This window comes from Molothrus aeneus, chromosome 1 (assembly GCF_037042795.1).
Source record: "Molothrus aeneus isolate 106 chromosome 1, BPBGC_Maene_1.0, whole genome shotgun sequence".
Taxonomy (NCBI): Eukaryota; Metazoa; Chordata; class Aves; order Passeriformes; family Icteridae; genus Molothrus; species Molothrus aeneus.
This window is the reverse complement of record NC_089646.1, coordinates 70,987,630-71,003,815: the sequence shown is the minus strand read 5'-3', so window position 1 is coordinate 71,003,815 and position 16,186 is coordinate 70,987,630. Positions and strand designations below refer to the sequence as shown.

Sequence of the window (16,186 nt, the reverse complement as noted above, 5' to 3'; positions counted from 1 at the left end):
ACCCGTCAGAAGGCGGTCACTGAGCTGTTGTTCACCGGGTGGGCCGTGAAATACCAATGCATTCCTATGGCTGGCAGCAGCCAGGCATAGGAAAGCGGCCTGCAAACTGAAGGAGTTCAGAGCTGGAGTAGAATCAGGCCGTTTGTCAGTTCTGAATTCTTTAGGGCAAAGGACTGTGCTATTGCATGTGGCGGATCTAACTAAATGGCTCGGTTTGAGGTTTTGAGGAGCTGTAACACCTGGCTTCAGTGAACACCAAGGCTTGAGAGGTTCACCTGCAAAGAATTTGTGGGTGATTTACTAGAACATAAAGCAATTTGCTTTTGCCCATTGTTGGGGTTCTGTTTTCTGGTTAGGGTCTGTGTTGTCTGATAAAATTGAGCTCACTATAAAGTTGCTTCATGACAAAGGATTAATAAAACTGTTGCTATTTTTAGTGTCTTATTTCAATGATTTTGAAAAATGTAACTTTTTTAGTGATATATTTTAACAAATTCAGCTCAAAACACGAATTTGAAAGTTGGGAGGTAGGACTGTTGCAGTGGGATGGGCAGATCTAGGATTACCTTACAGTTGATAAATTTGGTTTCTTTATGAAGCGTTTTCAATTAAGGTTAGGGAGTTTTTATGCATAAAGTAGAAACACTTGATACTATTTTCAAATTCTTAATTTAAGGTGTAGTTTATAAGAACATCTTTTGGAAAAACTTCATTGGTGTGTTAAACTGCAGAATATCAAATTTGAATCTGAAGTTGAAGTATAAGAATAAATCAGCAGTATTGGCTGCTGAATAAAAGAAGCGTTAAAGTGCAAAGATCCCGTTGATACCTCTGTATATTGGTTTAAGTAACAGAACACATAGCTTAACTCTTGCGTTGATTATTTTTGTTTAATAAGTGCATCGTTATCAAAGCAGTTTGACTTTATTGTTTATCTTTCTCCATCCCATCGGATGTCTGGGATCAAAATGCTGAAATATCGAAGAAGCTCTGTATATCCACAAACATAATAAATGTGGCTTGCATTAGGCATTGGAATATTTAATCAGGCGTACTTGACAGAAATAGAACCAAGGTTCTGTTGAAATAAGCAATCTCCTAGAGATAATAGTTGAATAGTAATATAATTAGTTGGCTGCAGGATTCTTCACAGAAAAAATTCTTTACTTACAAACAAAGGGGAAGTTTCTATTTACAGGGTACTTTTCTTAGTGCTACTTCTATTTATAGGATATTTTGTGTGCAAATTAGAAGAGTGCTTTTATAATTGATCTTCAGTCACTTGCAGCAGAATAAGGTAGTAGAATTTAATTTTAGAATCTAAGAGCTCTGTCTGCAGTGCACTGTTTTTAGTGTCATAGAGTTGAGTATAAGGAAAAGTGTATCTTCAGAGCCTGGTTTAAATAAGAGACATAAAGATTAAAAATGTCATTTCACTCTTGGCAAAGATCTTTTAAGTAGTGATGCACTCCAGGGAAATACAAATGTTTTAGAAGTTCTGCATACTGAGATGAAAAGTATTCCAGCTGCCTCAAAGAACCTAACAGCCTTGTCTCTGAACAGGAATTTCTCTGTCTCCAAACAGGAGTTAAGAATTTCCAGAAACATTACTGGAAGTCTTCTGGAAAGGAAGTCATAGCTAGATAAAAAACAATGCCTAAAATGAATGAGTTCTATCTAGATGTGCATGCTGATGTTCCAGGAAATTGCAGAGTAAAAACTTCCACTGCTTTGAGCTGTTTTAGCTGTTTAATTCTAAATATGAGGTGTTAGTACAAGTTTGTAGCCGTTCCCAGACCCATTATACCGAGTTAATCAGCTCTTTGTTGTCCCTGACAATTTGTTGTCCAGCAGAGTAAATTAATACTGAGGGTGTTGAAAATAGACCCCTGACTTCCTAATGCTTGTACTTCGATTGCTGTAGTTGAGCTGTGGTACAGTTTTCAGGGTTGCCCAATGCTGACTTATTTATAGGTAGCAGAATCTCACTGGGCTTGGAGTGCAGAGGACTCTGAGCTTTTTCTAAAGAGCTGCAGAAAACGGTGCAGACAGCAGCAGTAAGATGGTTGTGTCTGTGAACCCTCTGAAGTGTGTAGGATTCTGCCTGCCTAAATCTGTCACCTTGTTAGTTTGTCATTATCAGTCTCTAGCCATAGCTGTCCTAAGCAGCACTAAGAAAGCACTACAGCTGATTCTTCATTACTGTAATCAAAACAAAATACCTACTTTTCCTTCAAGAGTTGGTGAATTTCTGTAGTATCCTCCAAGTCTAAGGGTTTATACTTCTGGAGACCAAAACTGTAAGAGATCTGACTAGAAACTACATTCCTTTGTGAGTTTATTGCCTTTCCTCAACCTCCTCAATCTTGTCTTTTTGGGAGAAGAAAGTAAAAATATTTTGAACAGCTAAAGAAAATTTAGTGTCTTGGGAAGTGTCTTAGGAGCAAGATAACCACAAGACAGAGATTTTCTGTTATTTGAAAATGCTGTACATAAAAGAATACTTTCAAACTATGCTGGAGTTCAAGGATTAGACGAAATGATATATTGCCCATTGATGGTAATTAAATGTAGTAATGAAGGCATTGTCACTTCTCAGTACTGACTGTACTTCAGTGAACTACTCTTCAGGGGCAAATGTTTTTTAAATCTTCCCATCACTCTAGACTGTTATGAGAATAATTTTTTGTATTAGTCTGAACTGCTACATTCAAGTAATTTTATTTTTATTCACTCAGCTTACAATAGCACAAGTATGATGTTGCAGAGTTGTTAAAAGAGCAACCACCTGGGGATAGAGTAATGCTTGAACTGATACTTGGCTGGCTCTAGCTTCAACTTCCCTACTGTGTCATGGACTAGCTAGGTTGGACTGAAACTGGCTTAGGTCCTGTTAGAAGCTCAGGTGGAGGTGAGACTTAGAACACACTTGTGTTTCTAGCAAACATGAGGTGCAGTATTCCCCCAGCACTGTAAATCATAGGTGTAGCTGCTATGTCTAGTACTTCAAATGTAATTGCCACAGGCTGAATTTGTTCATGTGATATAAGAGGGTTGGTTGCCCTTTGTCTCAAAATTGTTAGGATTTAGTAGTGCTATAAGTTAGTTATTATGTGATTGCTGAAGCTGTCATGTGGTGTCATTTTTTTCTCAGAATCAGCTGATGTTTTGTCAGGTGTTTGTCTCCACTATAGTGTTTTGTTGCTGCCTCTTACAGGCAGACTCTTAACATAGTTTAGCGAAACAAATATGCTTCAAAGTACTTTTAGGCACCTGTGCATACTCTCTATGCAGTCTAGCTTACTAGATATCAGTTAATAGGGCAGTTGCACATAATCCATTTGAACTGTATGTTCAGCTATTCAGGCTTTTACTGCATATTATGGGATTTTATGAGTGGTCACAGTATCATGAAGGGACTGAGATTGGCTGTGACCTCTGGAGGTCATCTTGCTTAAGCAAGGCTACCTACAGCTCATTCCCTAGGACCATGTCCAGATGGCTTTTGAGTGTTTTCAAGGATGTAGACTGCACAGCTTGTCTGGGCAACCTGTGCTCAGTCACCCTGACAATGAAAAAGTGTTTCCAGATGTCCAGAGGGAACCTCCTACGTTTCTGCTTCTGTCACTGGTCACTGCTAAAAAGAGCCTGGCTCCATCCTCGTTGCACCCTCCCTTCCGATGTGTGCATACACACACACACACACACACACACACACACATTTTTATAAATATAGATCTTTTTCTGCAAAGCTACTCTACAGTCTCTTAGGTCCCCAAATGTGTGGCGCCTGTAGTTCTTCCTGCCCAGGTGTAGGATTTTGCACTTTTCTCCAGCTGAGGTTCTGTGTGGAATAAGCATTATTGTTCTGGAGCATTATTGATTCTATTTAAAAGTTGACATGTAAACATCTAAGTTGTATGTTGGTTTGGCCAAAAGAGAGATAATTTGGTGGGTTTTTGTAGTCCTAGATCTTGAGGCTCATTCTGCTTTAGTCTTGTAGAACAGAACAGCATCTCTCCATCTTAGAACAATTGGATGGTGGCTTTGCATAGTTCAAAGTTTGCAGATTGGGGCATGGCTTAGCAGCAATGTCTGTTGGGCATTTGTCTGCAGTCTTGGTCTTGCATTTGCCTAGCAGCTTGTCTGAGACAGTACTGGATATTTTTGATTAGGGGGCAATCTGTTGTATCAATGTGATAAGCATAAAATAGGTTTTGAAGCATTGCTGCTCTATATGTTTGCATTTGTGAGTATTAAATGCATATGCTGGATTTCCATTTTAAAATGGCAAGAATGTTCTATCCCTGTATCCAAGCCACACCTCACAGTGGTGGGGTGCAGGTACAGTTGCTCAGAGTGTTGAGTAAGGCTTCATCTCTGCTGCTGTAGTCATCAGGAGAGGGTTCAGCAGCACACAAATACACAGGTAGTTTCACCTGGTTGTTGCTTCTGGAGAGGAAATGTTGAACCTTTATGCTACCACAGCTATGTAGCGATACATCTGTGTATCACAGCTGTGCGGCAATGAGAGCCTGCAAGTTTTGTTATAAACAAATCATGGCTTTGGTCTTGTAATTGCCACCACATCTGTTAATGATTATTCTGACATCACTCAATTTTGTTGAAGGTGCAGATGCTGTAGTTGATGGCTCACAATCATGAGTTAGACCTTGATTTTTTCCAAAATGCCTTCTTTCATCTGGCTTTGTTTGTCAGTTCCCACTTGTAGATGAATGAACAAGCTGTGCCAGTTTACATCTGCACAGCCTGCAAGGCTGAGTAGTGCTGTCCCTCATAGCACATTTACTGTAGTTCTTGCAGAAAAATAATATTTCATATTTGGGCATGTAGAACTAATCAAGCTGTCCAGCTGCTGGAAGTGTGTTTCCCTTGTTAGTGCTCATCAGAGCTGATGAATGAATAGTTCTTTTATGAAAGTGCAGTGCAAGCATCAGAAGACTTACGTGCATCAATCGCTTGCTCGTGATGATTAGTAAGCTATCCAGTAACAGATTTCACTGCATATTGCCAAAGCAATGCCAGCATCACATTGTTTGATCAGTCATCTGCATTGATAGAAGGCAGAGTTTGGACATCTATCATGTGTAGGTGAGCTGAGATCTCAGCTCACATGGCATCAGACAGAGCAACATCCTTCTCAGCAGGATGGCTCACCACTTTAGGTATTTGGTGCTTGTGTTACAGACCAGCACCCCTGGATCTTGGGGCGTAAACACTTCTGGACTCCTCTTCAGGAGGCTGATTGGTAGAGTAGCATGAAATAAGCCTCAGAGGGAAGAGGGGCCCCAGAAGATTGATTGGTATTACAGAATCACTTCTTCTGAGCTCATTAGTGATGCATCTCAATGACGAGGAAGTCAGGCAGAAATACTAGGAGGCCTGTGTGGATAAGTAAGTTGCTTCTTGACAAACTCAAACATGAAAAGGAAGGCTATGAAGGGTGGAAGGCAGTGACAGATACCCTGGGAGAAATACAGACAAACTGTTTGAGCAGCCAGGTTAGGAAAGCTAAAGCCATGACAGAACTAAATCTAGCCAGGGATGTCAATGGCAACAACAAAATCTTCTGTAGATACATGGGTGGTAAGAGAAAGACTCAACGTAAACGGCATATTTGGTCACTTGGAATATGGAGAAGGCCGAGGTACTCAATAACTTTTTTGCCTCAGTCTTCACCAAGTGCTTCAGCCCACACCATTGAAGTCATGGCAGCAAAGGCAGGATCTGGGAGAATGAGGGACCACCAGCTGTAGGAGAACATGTTGAAAACCATCTGAGGAATGTAAGGGTGCTCAAAACAATGGGACCTGATGAGATGCATCCATGGGTCCTGGAGGAATTGACAGCTGAAGTATCTCAGCCTCTATCCATCATACTTCAGAAGTCATGGGAGTCTAGTGAAGTTTCCACTGACTGGAAAAGGGGAAACATAAGCCCCATTTTAAAAAAGGGAGATAAGGAAGACCTAGGGAACTAGAAGTTGGTCAGTCTCACCTCTGCCTGGCAAGATCATGAAACAGATCCTCCTGGAAACCATGCTAAGGCAAATGGAAAGTAAGAAGGCATTTGATGGCAAACATGGCTTTGCTGAGAACAGATAAATGCCTGACAAATTTGGTGGCCTTCTACATCGGGGTTGTAGTGTTGATAGGAGGAATGACTGGCATTATCTCCCTAGACTTGTGCAAAGTATTTGGCACTGTCCCACATGATGGCCTTGTCTCTAAACTGGAGAGACATGGATTTGACAGATGGACCAGTTGGTGGATAAGGAAATTGGCTGGATGGTCACACTCAAGGAATTGTTTTCAAGGGCTCGCTGGTCCAAGCAGAGACCTGTGACAACTGGAGTTCCTTGGGGTTGGTCCAGGCACTGGTGCTGTTCAACGTCTTTGTCAGTGACACGGACAGTGGGATCAAGGGCACCCTCGGTGAGTTTGCCAATGACAGCAAGCAGTGTTTTGCAGTTGTCACACTGGAGGGAAGGATGCACAGGGACCTTGACAGGCCTGAGAGAAGAATCTCTGTGAACCTCATGAAGTTCAGCTAGGCCAAGTACAAGGTTCTGCTGGTGGCTTGGGTGTGGAGGCCCTGGGGGGACTTCTCCTAAGTTACACCCCATTGGCTCCTTCCCCTGTGCCTATGCCTGAACATAGGTGCTCCTAAGGCTCTCCCTCCGTTTTCCCTGATTGGGCCTCACCTTGATACTGCCTGGAGACCAAGGTCAGCCAGGAGGCCCCTGGGGGAGAGAGCGAGACCTTGGGTAGGAGTGTGTGTCAGAGAGGAGAACATCTCGCCGTGTGGCTGAATTAAACATCTATGGATATTATGCAAAAGCCTTTTTGCCTCTTTACCCTGGACTTGACTAGCAGCAATTCAAACTGCAACAGCTTGGGACAATCCTAAGTACAAATACAGGCTTGGCAGAGAATGGATTGAGAGCAGCTCTGAGGAGAAGAACTTGAGAGTGTGGTTTGATGAGAAGCTGAATGTGACCTGGCAATGTGTGCTTGCAGGCTAGAAATCCAACCACATTCTAGATATTAGGAAGAAATTCTTCACTGTGAGGGAGGTGAAGCACTGGAAGAGGTTGCCTGGAGAAACTTGGAATGCCTCATCCCAGGAGGTGTTCAAGGCCAGGTTGGATGGGGCTCTGAGCAGCTGTTTCTAGTGGAAGGTGTCCCTGCCCATGGGAGAGGGATTTGAACTAGGTGATCTTTAAGGTCGCTTCCAACCCAAAACATTCTATGATGATATGATACAGTCCTGGGAAGTGTCTCAAGTGATAAGGTTTTTTTTAACATAGTACTTGCTTTCAACCATATGAGGATAGATCTGTTTAATACAAAACTCTGGTGTAGATTGTAAGAGGAGATAATTTTTAGGGTACTCTCTTAGCTTGTTTCACTTTCAAGGAGAAATGTAGTTAATCCTTCAGCCCATCACTGAGATCTGTGTGATTATCAAATTAATTATCTGGCAGCTGGTTTGGGGCCACCCACATTTCCCGCTTCACTATATTTTAATCATTAGCAGCAGCACTGTGAGTTGCAGTCAAGTCTTACAGAGGCTTATGTGAGAGTTAACCTTACACTTGTGTGTGTTGTGTGAACATGGGATATGTTGTATTCATTGACAGGAAAGGATGAGCACACATGCTGGTTCTGTACAGCATGCCCTTCCTCAGCAGTGTATCAGGCTTTAAAGGGCTTGTGTTCCTGGTGTGACTGGCGCCACATAGCAACACATGATGCCACTCTTAATATTCTTTGGCCCTTCAGACTTTGCAGTCACTTGCCCTAGAGTTGTCGGCTCTGACAGTGGCACCTGTGTTTCAGTTACTTGTGAGTTTGATGTAGAACTGTCACCGCAGGTAACACCAAAAGTGAAGAGTAGTTATGCAGCTTAAGACCTGGATCTGGAGCTTTGCAGGCTGTAAGGTAAAGCTGTGACTGCTCTGGATTTCCCACTGTCTACCTCCTGTGTTGTAAAAGCCAGCAGTCACAGAATAAATATTACTGGTTAACTTTGGACATGAAGAATTCTACAAGTGAATAAATTATGAATTTATTATAGTTATTTTATAATAATCGATATAATTATTTAAATAAGGTTTGAAACCTTAATGTAATATTTTGCAGTTTAGAGGGGGCCTTCAACTGCGGTTGTAGTTGGCCTGTTACAGACTGCTGCCATGGATAGAAAAATAACCATTCTAGAATAATTCACTGCAAAAGTATTTGAATGCTGTTACAGAGATGATATATGTGCTTGGTAAGAAGCAATTTTCTAGTATTAGAAGGTGTAGCAACAGTATTTAATGCTTCTTTGACATGAGCTGAACAGAATACTTTTTTGAAGTAAATCGTATTTCTGTACATCTCCTAAAAACTGCTCACAGTTTATTTGACTTTTAAACTAGCAATTATTTTTTAGAATAGTCTGTAATTTGTTTTCCATTAATCAAAACAAATATCCTGGCTTTGAATGCAAGAGAACGTCTGACCTCAAATTTGATTGTTTTTACATCAGGAGTTAACACTTAACCAAACTAAAGTACTTCCACTTTTTCTGCCCACAGTTGTTATGAAATGTCTGCTGAAACAGCATCAGTGGGTTTTTTGAAGTGTTCTGGAAGTAGTTCTCTCCAGAGCATGCTTGTGTGGTGGCTTGTTTGAGGGATTATTTTAGTAAACTAAACTTGAAAATGTGCTAAAGCTGTTAAAAATTCCAGTCTCATTGACATACAGCTGTTTGCCTTTCTTACCCTATATCTGACATTGAGCTCATAATTTATTAGATGTTTGCTGCGATTATTTACTGAGTGACTGGGGACTGGTGTGAGTTTTATCTTGAAGAAACAAAGCAGGCTTTATATTTTAAATCTGATGGCTTTGAAACCTGAAATTACCAATGCTCAGCTCAGAGCACAAACCATACACCGGTTTGATGAAACAGCTTTGGACTGCTGTGCACTTGCTAACTGTCCTGGTATTGGTGTCACTGACCAAAGTTAGGTTGTCTGCATGCCCAGGGCAGCCTTGATGCCTGGACACTGCCTGGGTCTGCATGTGTTGGATATACTGTTAGGAGTTGCCACAGCTCGTACCCGCACTGTAGATGAAGTAAAGCTGGTTTTGTAAGATGAAGCCAGCTTTAGCTGGTATATCTGTCATATCTGAAGGAGTTTGTTGAAGAATTGGCAGGGAATTCATATGTCTTTTGCCACCTTTGTGCTTTCTCATTCTGGTCTTTCTGTTGTGATAGTCTTGGGGTCCTCTTCAACAAATACAGCAACTAATCTTGGTGGATGATTTGTCTCATCACATTGCACAAATGTGATAATAACCCAACCAACCACACATATTCTGGCGCTTATTATGCTTCCTGCATTTAAAAATAAAGACTGTTCTCTGGAGATTTATATTTCTTCTCTACCCATCTTTTATGAAGGTCTTTCAGTGTTCTTCATCCTGTGTGAATAAATTTAGTTTTCATGCAGACCAGTTACTAAATGTTTGTGGTGCATTCAGTTTTCCCGAACTTGCTATTTCATCAGCTCATATGTTATACTACTTGTTACCAATAAACAAAGGTTTTTTACTTTAAAAAGATTAATCCAAACACTTGCTAGTAACTTCCTGTATTTCCTAGTTCTTTCTGCATGTACCTTTCAAAGGCAATGTGTTGTTTCCTTGAACATGGAATTAAATAGCTGCATTTAATGTCACTGGATGTTTCAAAATATTTCTGAGTTTTAACTTGGTTGTAGGTCAGTTTGTTTGTTTGATTGCTTTTGTTTTAGCAAGACCAGGTCATTAAAGAATGTGTAAATTGATACAATAATGTTTCATCCTAATTTGGAAAAAATTATATAGGCTCTTGTTACCTTAGGGAAACCACTTGTAGTCCATGCTATTCTAATACGTTTTTCTTATTTATCATTGTTAGCCTGGATTATTCTTTATTCTCTTACTTAGCTGTCTATGTTATCTGTCTCCTATGATTTCTTGTTGTGTCCCTTCTTGTGCACTGCATTAATATGTGTTGGTATATAATTTTGAAGTCTGCATGTAAATGTGGGGGGAGATGAGCTTTCAGTCTGTCCTTTTCTCTATCAAAGTGAGGGTGTTGGTGGCAACTGCTTGTGTTCTGAACTTGAGCTTTAGTAAGAGATGCATGGATTTAGTTGATTAGAGATGCATGGACTGCATGTCCTCATAGACTGTCCAAGCAGTTACTCGTGATTCCCTACACAGAAGAGGTGGCAGGCTGAAGGTACAGGGCATGAATATAATTGAGGAGAATATATTTAGAATGTAGTGAGTAGATGACTTGACATGTTAGTAGTTGAAAGAGTTCATGCTAATTGTAAATTATCACTGAAGTTCTGAGCTAATGGTCTTGAATTGTCCAGTTTGAGATACCCTGTTCCTTACCCTATTCTGTATTTAAAATAAGGTCAGTGAAACATTGGAGGTTATAGATGACATTTGATAAACACATAAATAAAGTAAGAACTGAAATGGTTAATGAGCACCTTTTTGCCACTGTCAAGAGCTTCATGTTTTTGTCGTGTGGAATAACAGATAAAGGGTTTCTGGGTTTTTCTGTAATACCTGCTGAGTAAGAGAGCAAGCTTAGGTAGCAGTCCTTCTACTAAGATGTGTCTTTTTTTTTCTCTTTCTTGATTTAGAACGACTTTTCCCATGGTGACTGCATGTCAAGTAATGAGACCAGTTTGCTAGAACGAACCACAGCACCTCATGATGGACTCCCAATGGCTTCCCACAGACCTCAGAGAGAAGGTATGTTGTCTGAGCTTCCTTTTGAGGAAGGTTCTTAAAGGTTTCTTTGAACATTAAACTCTGCTTGGAGTTGTAGACATCTTGTATCTTTCTTGCTGTTACAAGAAGCTGCAGTGATTGGTAAGTAAAATAGTTTCTCTGCCACCTACTTGGTCTTTTCTTTGTTATAACAAGTTGTCATTTGTGTTAACTGCTAACTGCTAGTGAATGCCTGCATGAAAATTAGCTGCAAATGGGCTTCCCACTGAAAAAAGGGGCAGGATTTGGGGGAGAACAAGAACATATAATGCAATTGTATTAAGAGCATTTGAATTTTTTAAGCAAAGCTAAACACAAAAATATTGGGAAGCAGTCCATAGATTTTGCTGCTTGATTCAGTTGTATTTGATGACATTAAAAAAATTAGCAAAGAAAACCCACATATTAGCAGGTGTTATAGAAATGGCAGTTGGAGAAGTGAAAGGCTTAATAGAAGTCACTGTTTTGGCTCTGTTTGAGAAAATAAGAACAAGGCTTCTGAGCATAAACAAAACTCTGATATGCCATTGCCAGCACAAGATTTTCTCTTTGAAGAAATGAGCATTATTGAAAACAGATTTATTCTCACCCTTTATTCTTCAAGAGGATTAGCAAGTTACTTGCCTACTCAAAATTAGTCAACAGATAGTGTGCAGATAGGAAGGAGCTAACAATATGGAAAAACGATTGCTGTTCATTTTGTCCTCATAAATGTCCTTTTGTCTCTAATGTGGAGATTTAACTGCACTTTGAAGGCAGGCAATTTGAGAGATTTGATTCCTGGAAAAAAAAATACAAGAGGAAGATAATGGCAGATTACAGACAACAAACCTGTTTCAAATCCTTTTATGGAGTTCAAAGTGTTCGTATTCATGAATTAGAAACCTAAAAGGGGGAATCTCTTTAGTAACACTCAAATTGAGTAACAGAAGCACAAAAAATTTGAATAATTTAATCTAGCAAAGAGCTTAAATATTTTTCCGCATTTGTATTATCATAGTGAGAAACTGCAGTGAAGGATCAGAGTACCTTTGTGATATTTGCTACACAGTTATGTGGTAGAGATTCCCTGCTGCAGAAATCTCCTTACTGGTTAGAAATACCACCGATAGTAAAACTCAGGTTTTATTCTCAGCTGTGATGAATATGAATTTTTAAAGCTTGACTTAGAATGGAAGCAGTGTCATGTATACATGCTTTACTTAATCATCCTGGATGCATGTTCTGTGTCCAGAATAGAGGTAGAGATGTGACATGCCTCATTGGCTTGTGTATTCAAACTTTTCTTCCAGCCATTTAGAATATTTAAAATGTCATTATGGAGACAGAATTACAAAGGAGTCTGTTGAAACTGTAGAACTAAAGCTGTGCAGCAACAACAGTGTAATTACCTCTTGTATCGTGCATTATGATGAAGCGTGCAGCAGAAAGAAGTTAAGGAAGTTGAAGGTACTGCATTGTGTAATAAATTTTTTTATACCTGAGGACAAATTTTTAGCATTGAGAATACTCAATAGTTTAAAATAAGCACAGTCTCATTAGGGAAAAAAGCTTGTCTGTGAATGTTAATGGTCTTAGTTTCCTAATTGTGTATGCTAAATATATGCATGTAGTGGAATGCAATTTACACCACTATTCTCAGTTCCAGTCATGGGAATCAACTTCTTAATTAACTTATGAATATGAATTCCAGTATCAATTTGAATGTTAGTCATTAAGAAATTTTACTGCAACAAAACTTTTGTTGTGCCATAGTCCTCCTTCTAACAGCACTTGAATCTATACCAGACAGGTAAAAATTAAGGTCACTAAATATTCATCTTTTCACAAAATATTGTTATTGTCTGGCATCCTTAGCTCATCTCAGATTTCTTTCCATTATAATAATAAATCTTCATTAACTGGTAAAAATGAAGTGCTTGTCTGTCTTCCTAACTCCCAGCTAGAGGATTACAACCATTGTATACCAGCACATTCAGTATTTGTCTCTCTACTAAGAAAATTGGAAGCTGTAGCACTATCACTAGACTTATTTGCTGGCTTATTGTTCCTTTATGGAAATTGCCAATGCTTAATTCTCTTAAAAATGGCATGTTTGATGGGGGATGAGACTTGATTTGTAACTATAACAAAATTAATTTTAAAATGTTTACATTATATTAGATGATAATTAGCTAATTTCCGTTAATAAATTTTGCAACATACAATTGCTGGAGGTTTAATTCTTTTTTTTAGGAAAAGACACTGTTGTTATGAGTAGTTCCCAATATATCCCATGTAAACATGCATTTAAAAATTGAAAGGAAAACATTAACTGTTAACACCACCCACCTCCCTCCAAAAAAAAGTAGCTTCTAAAGCATTGAAAGGAAGCATTGATGAGGTCGAGCTGCTTTTAAATAATTTTTTTCTTTACATGTAAAGATGTGTTCAAGCTTGCACTAGAATAAAATTCTCTTGCATTCTTAGGCCAGCATAGCAGCAAAACTGGAAAGCCCATCTCGGCTACCTAAGCGTTGTTATATGGAGTATTACCTGAGCAATGCTGTGTGCCCTCAAGAAAGTCTCCAGGCCCTGAAAGCCATATGGTGCTGCAGTTTGCCGGGTCACAGCCAGAACTCGCCTATTGTTGTGTACAGTAGGCTCTGGGGAAGGAATGTGAAATTAGCAAGTACTTATAGTACCTTTGTTCCCTCTCGGTTCAATTCAATGACACTCTTTACAGTACAACTGTCAAAGCTTTCTGCTTCTTCTTTGTTTTCTGTTTGCTGACACTCATTTCTGTCTCCTTCAGTCCTTCCCTAACTAATTCTTTTTGCCTAAGTACCCTCAGAAATGTGGGTATTTGGCCTTAGTTTGTCCTCATTTACTATTTTGATGTTTCTGATGCCTAGGTGTAGAAGGTACTGGCTGGTTTTTTATCAGCACTTGTTATTTCTTGGGGTACAATTTGACTTCCTTTTATTGTTTTTCACTTATAGTGGTTATATTGTTGTAGTTATGTGACATTTGGTGTAAATAAGCTCTTGGGTAATGCATAGATTTTCATGATGTGTGCCAAAGAGATTGTCATTAGGCCAGAGAAATACTTAGAGCAAGGTTCTGCCTGCTCCCGGCAGTTTGTCGCAACACAACAGCTCCTAAGGAAGAGTTGCACTGTGTGCATCAGGATTTAGCCTACAGGCATGCTCAGAGAGCCTGGGAAAGTAAGGAATGGTTTGCAAACTGTCAGTTTTGGAGTGCACAATAAGGTGTTTTTCTTTCAGCTGTACATATTGAGAAGATAACCCTGAAAGACGTATCAAGAAAAAGGGCTGACAAACATTTGGAGTACACATTCAAAGTAAGCAAATAATCTCCAGGATGTTAAAATTATTGTCTATGTACTGCAGATACATACAGCTTGTTTCAAAAACCTTCACAGGAGGCAATTTTGAGATTCTTTGGATTATCTTGTGATTCTTTTGAATTCTGTGTACAAATCAGGTGTCATACGTAACTGTGGGCATAAAGTGTGACGGCATAAGGTGGGAACGTATAAAACATCAGCCATAGCTGGGTGTGTGACATCAGTTCAGGAAACTTGGCTTTTTCTAACTCATAAGAATTCTAAAACTAGAAGTTTTAGAATGCTCAAGTGGCACAGGAGTGCAGTTGTGTCTGCAGCTGTAGATTGCTTGGAGTCATATGGTCATCTTGGGTCTTGTTTCTTGCTGTTTACCATATGAGGGTGGAGCCTGTGCTTTTTGAGAAAACTGGAGATTGGTGCCTTTGTTTTGGACTTTGTTTCTTAAGGCAAAACCAAACAAGCTGGAAAACAGCCAAAAACTGGACAGCCTGTCTGGTGTAGTCTTCATCTATGGTAGTAGCTAAGGGCAGCATGTATTAAATGATAGTGACTAAGGCTGGTGGTGGTGATGTTCTAGTTGAATCAAGGTAGTAATTTTCTTAGCAGGGGCTGACTAACACTATGAGTCATTGTGCCAATAGATGTGAATCTGGTATTATACCAGATTTGAAGTTAAAGTTAAATGGTCCCCTTTTTCACCCAAAAAAGAATGGTTCACATCAAACATTCTAGCTGATTTTTGACATGGGGGATGTCTTTGAAGAAGCAAACTTAAAAAAAGCCATTTTGAGCTGAAAGTTGATGTGTTGATTGCAGAATTTGGTATTGTATTCTGTGATGTTGTATTCTCTAAATGGTCTGTGATGTTGTGTTCTCTAAATGGATGCACTCTTCTTTTGTTGAGGACAGTAATATGTGGAAGGTAGCCTTCAAAGTCTTAAGGGTTAACCTGGCCAAATATTTCAACCACATCATAGATTTTTTTTCCAAATAGTCTGTGAAGTGAGTATGAAGTAAACTACAGTAGGAGATGGAGAAAGTTTGTACAGAATTTCTATAGGGATTATAAAAATTTAAAATAAAAAAACTATTTTAAAGATTCAGCATGTAGACAGATTTGACAGTGGTTTTGAATTTCTTTGTTAAAGGGGGAATGTGGAGATATTCTGGCGATTATTTCAGTAATCTTGAAACTCCACCTCAGTTCTTTTAGGAAAGAGTTTCCTTTCCTCATCTGTGCAGGTATATTCTGTGCTCTTCACTGTAGATAATTTTGTACTTGCCCAGACACTGCTTTTTTTTAAGGTTGGAACAGCAATTGCAGTCATGGCTTCCCAGCTGAGGACACTGAGGGTAGTTGGCATTTCTGGGGACTAAGTGGAAGGCAGTTGGTGGGTGACATTACTCTATCAACTCCTGAGAGTAAATGAGTGTTTATAATTGTCGTGTCCACTCCTGTTACCCTGAATCTTCCCATGTAACTAATTGGAATCTTTGGCTCAGAAGTGGGCTTAAAGCCAGGCAGCACTCATCTAACCAAGCTTACTTATTTTTTACTCAAAACATGCATGTGAAGGTGCTGTTTTACTACTTGCATGTCGTGTCAGAACAGTAAGTTACTGAAATTTTATACAGGCATATGCCAGAATGTCGTCTGATTCTTGAGTGCCTTCTTCAGTAACTTGCAGTACTTTTTATGACTTGTAGCCTAAAATAACTTCTATATGATTGTGTAAGATTTGAGTCTGAGGCAGATAAAATTATTCTATAGGTAATATAAACAGATTTTTTGTTTTGTTTTGACTCCTGGTAATGCCAGTGAGAGCTCAATGCAATATATCTGACCTACAGTCATTTTCTCTGGTACCTATTTTTTTGTGGTTAATTATTTCTGTTTGATACAAGTCCCATAATCACAGAGCCTTCTGCCTGGCTTCTTTGTGAGTCAGTAATCTTCAGGGACTTCATTGTATTTCCTTGAATTTGC

At 39.4% G+C, this 16,186-nt stretch overlaps 1 protein-coding gene across 2 annotated transcripts in view; it reads left to right on the top strand.

Moving 5' to 3' along the window:
• ZCCHC2 (zinc finger CCHC-type containing 2) overlaps nt 1-16,186 on the top strand; it is a 44,522-nt gene that overhangs the window by 3,834 nt on the left and 24,502 nt on the right. For both annotated transcript variants that reach the window (XM_066559309.1, XM_066559300.1), the window contains exons 2-3: nt 10,721-10,832; nt 14,117-14,193. In XM_066559309.1, the coding sequence (XP_066415406.1) occupies nt 10,721-10,832; nt 14,117-14,193 (189 nt within the window). The remainder of the gene's footprint in view (nt 1-10,720; nt 10,833-14,116; nt 14,194-16,186) is intronic.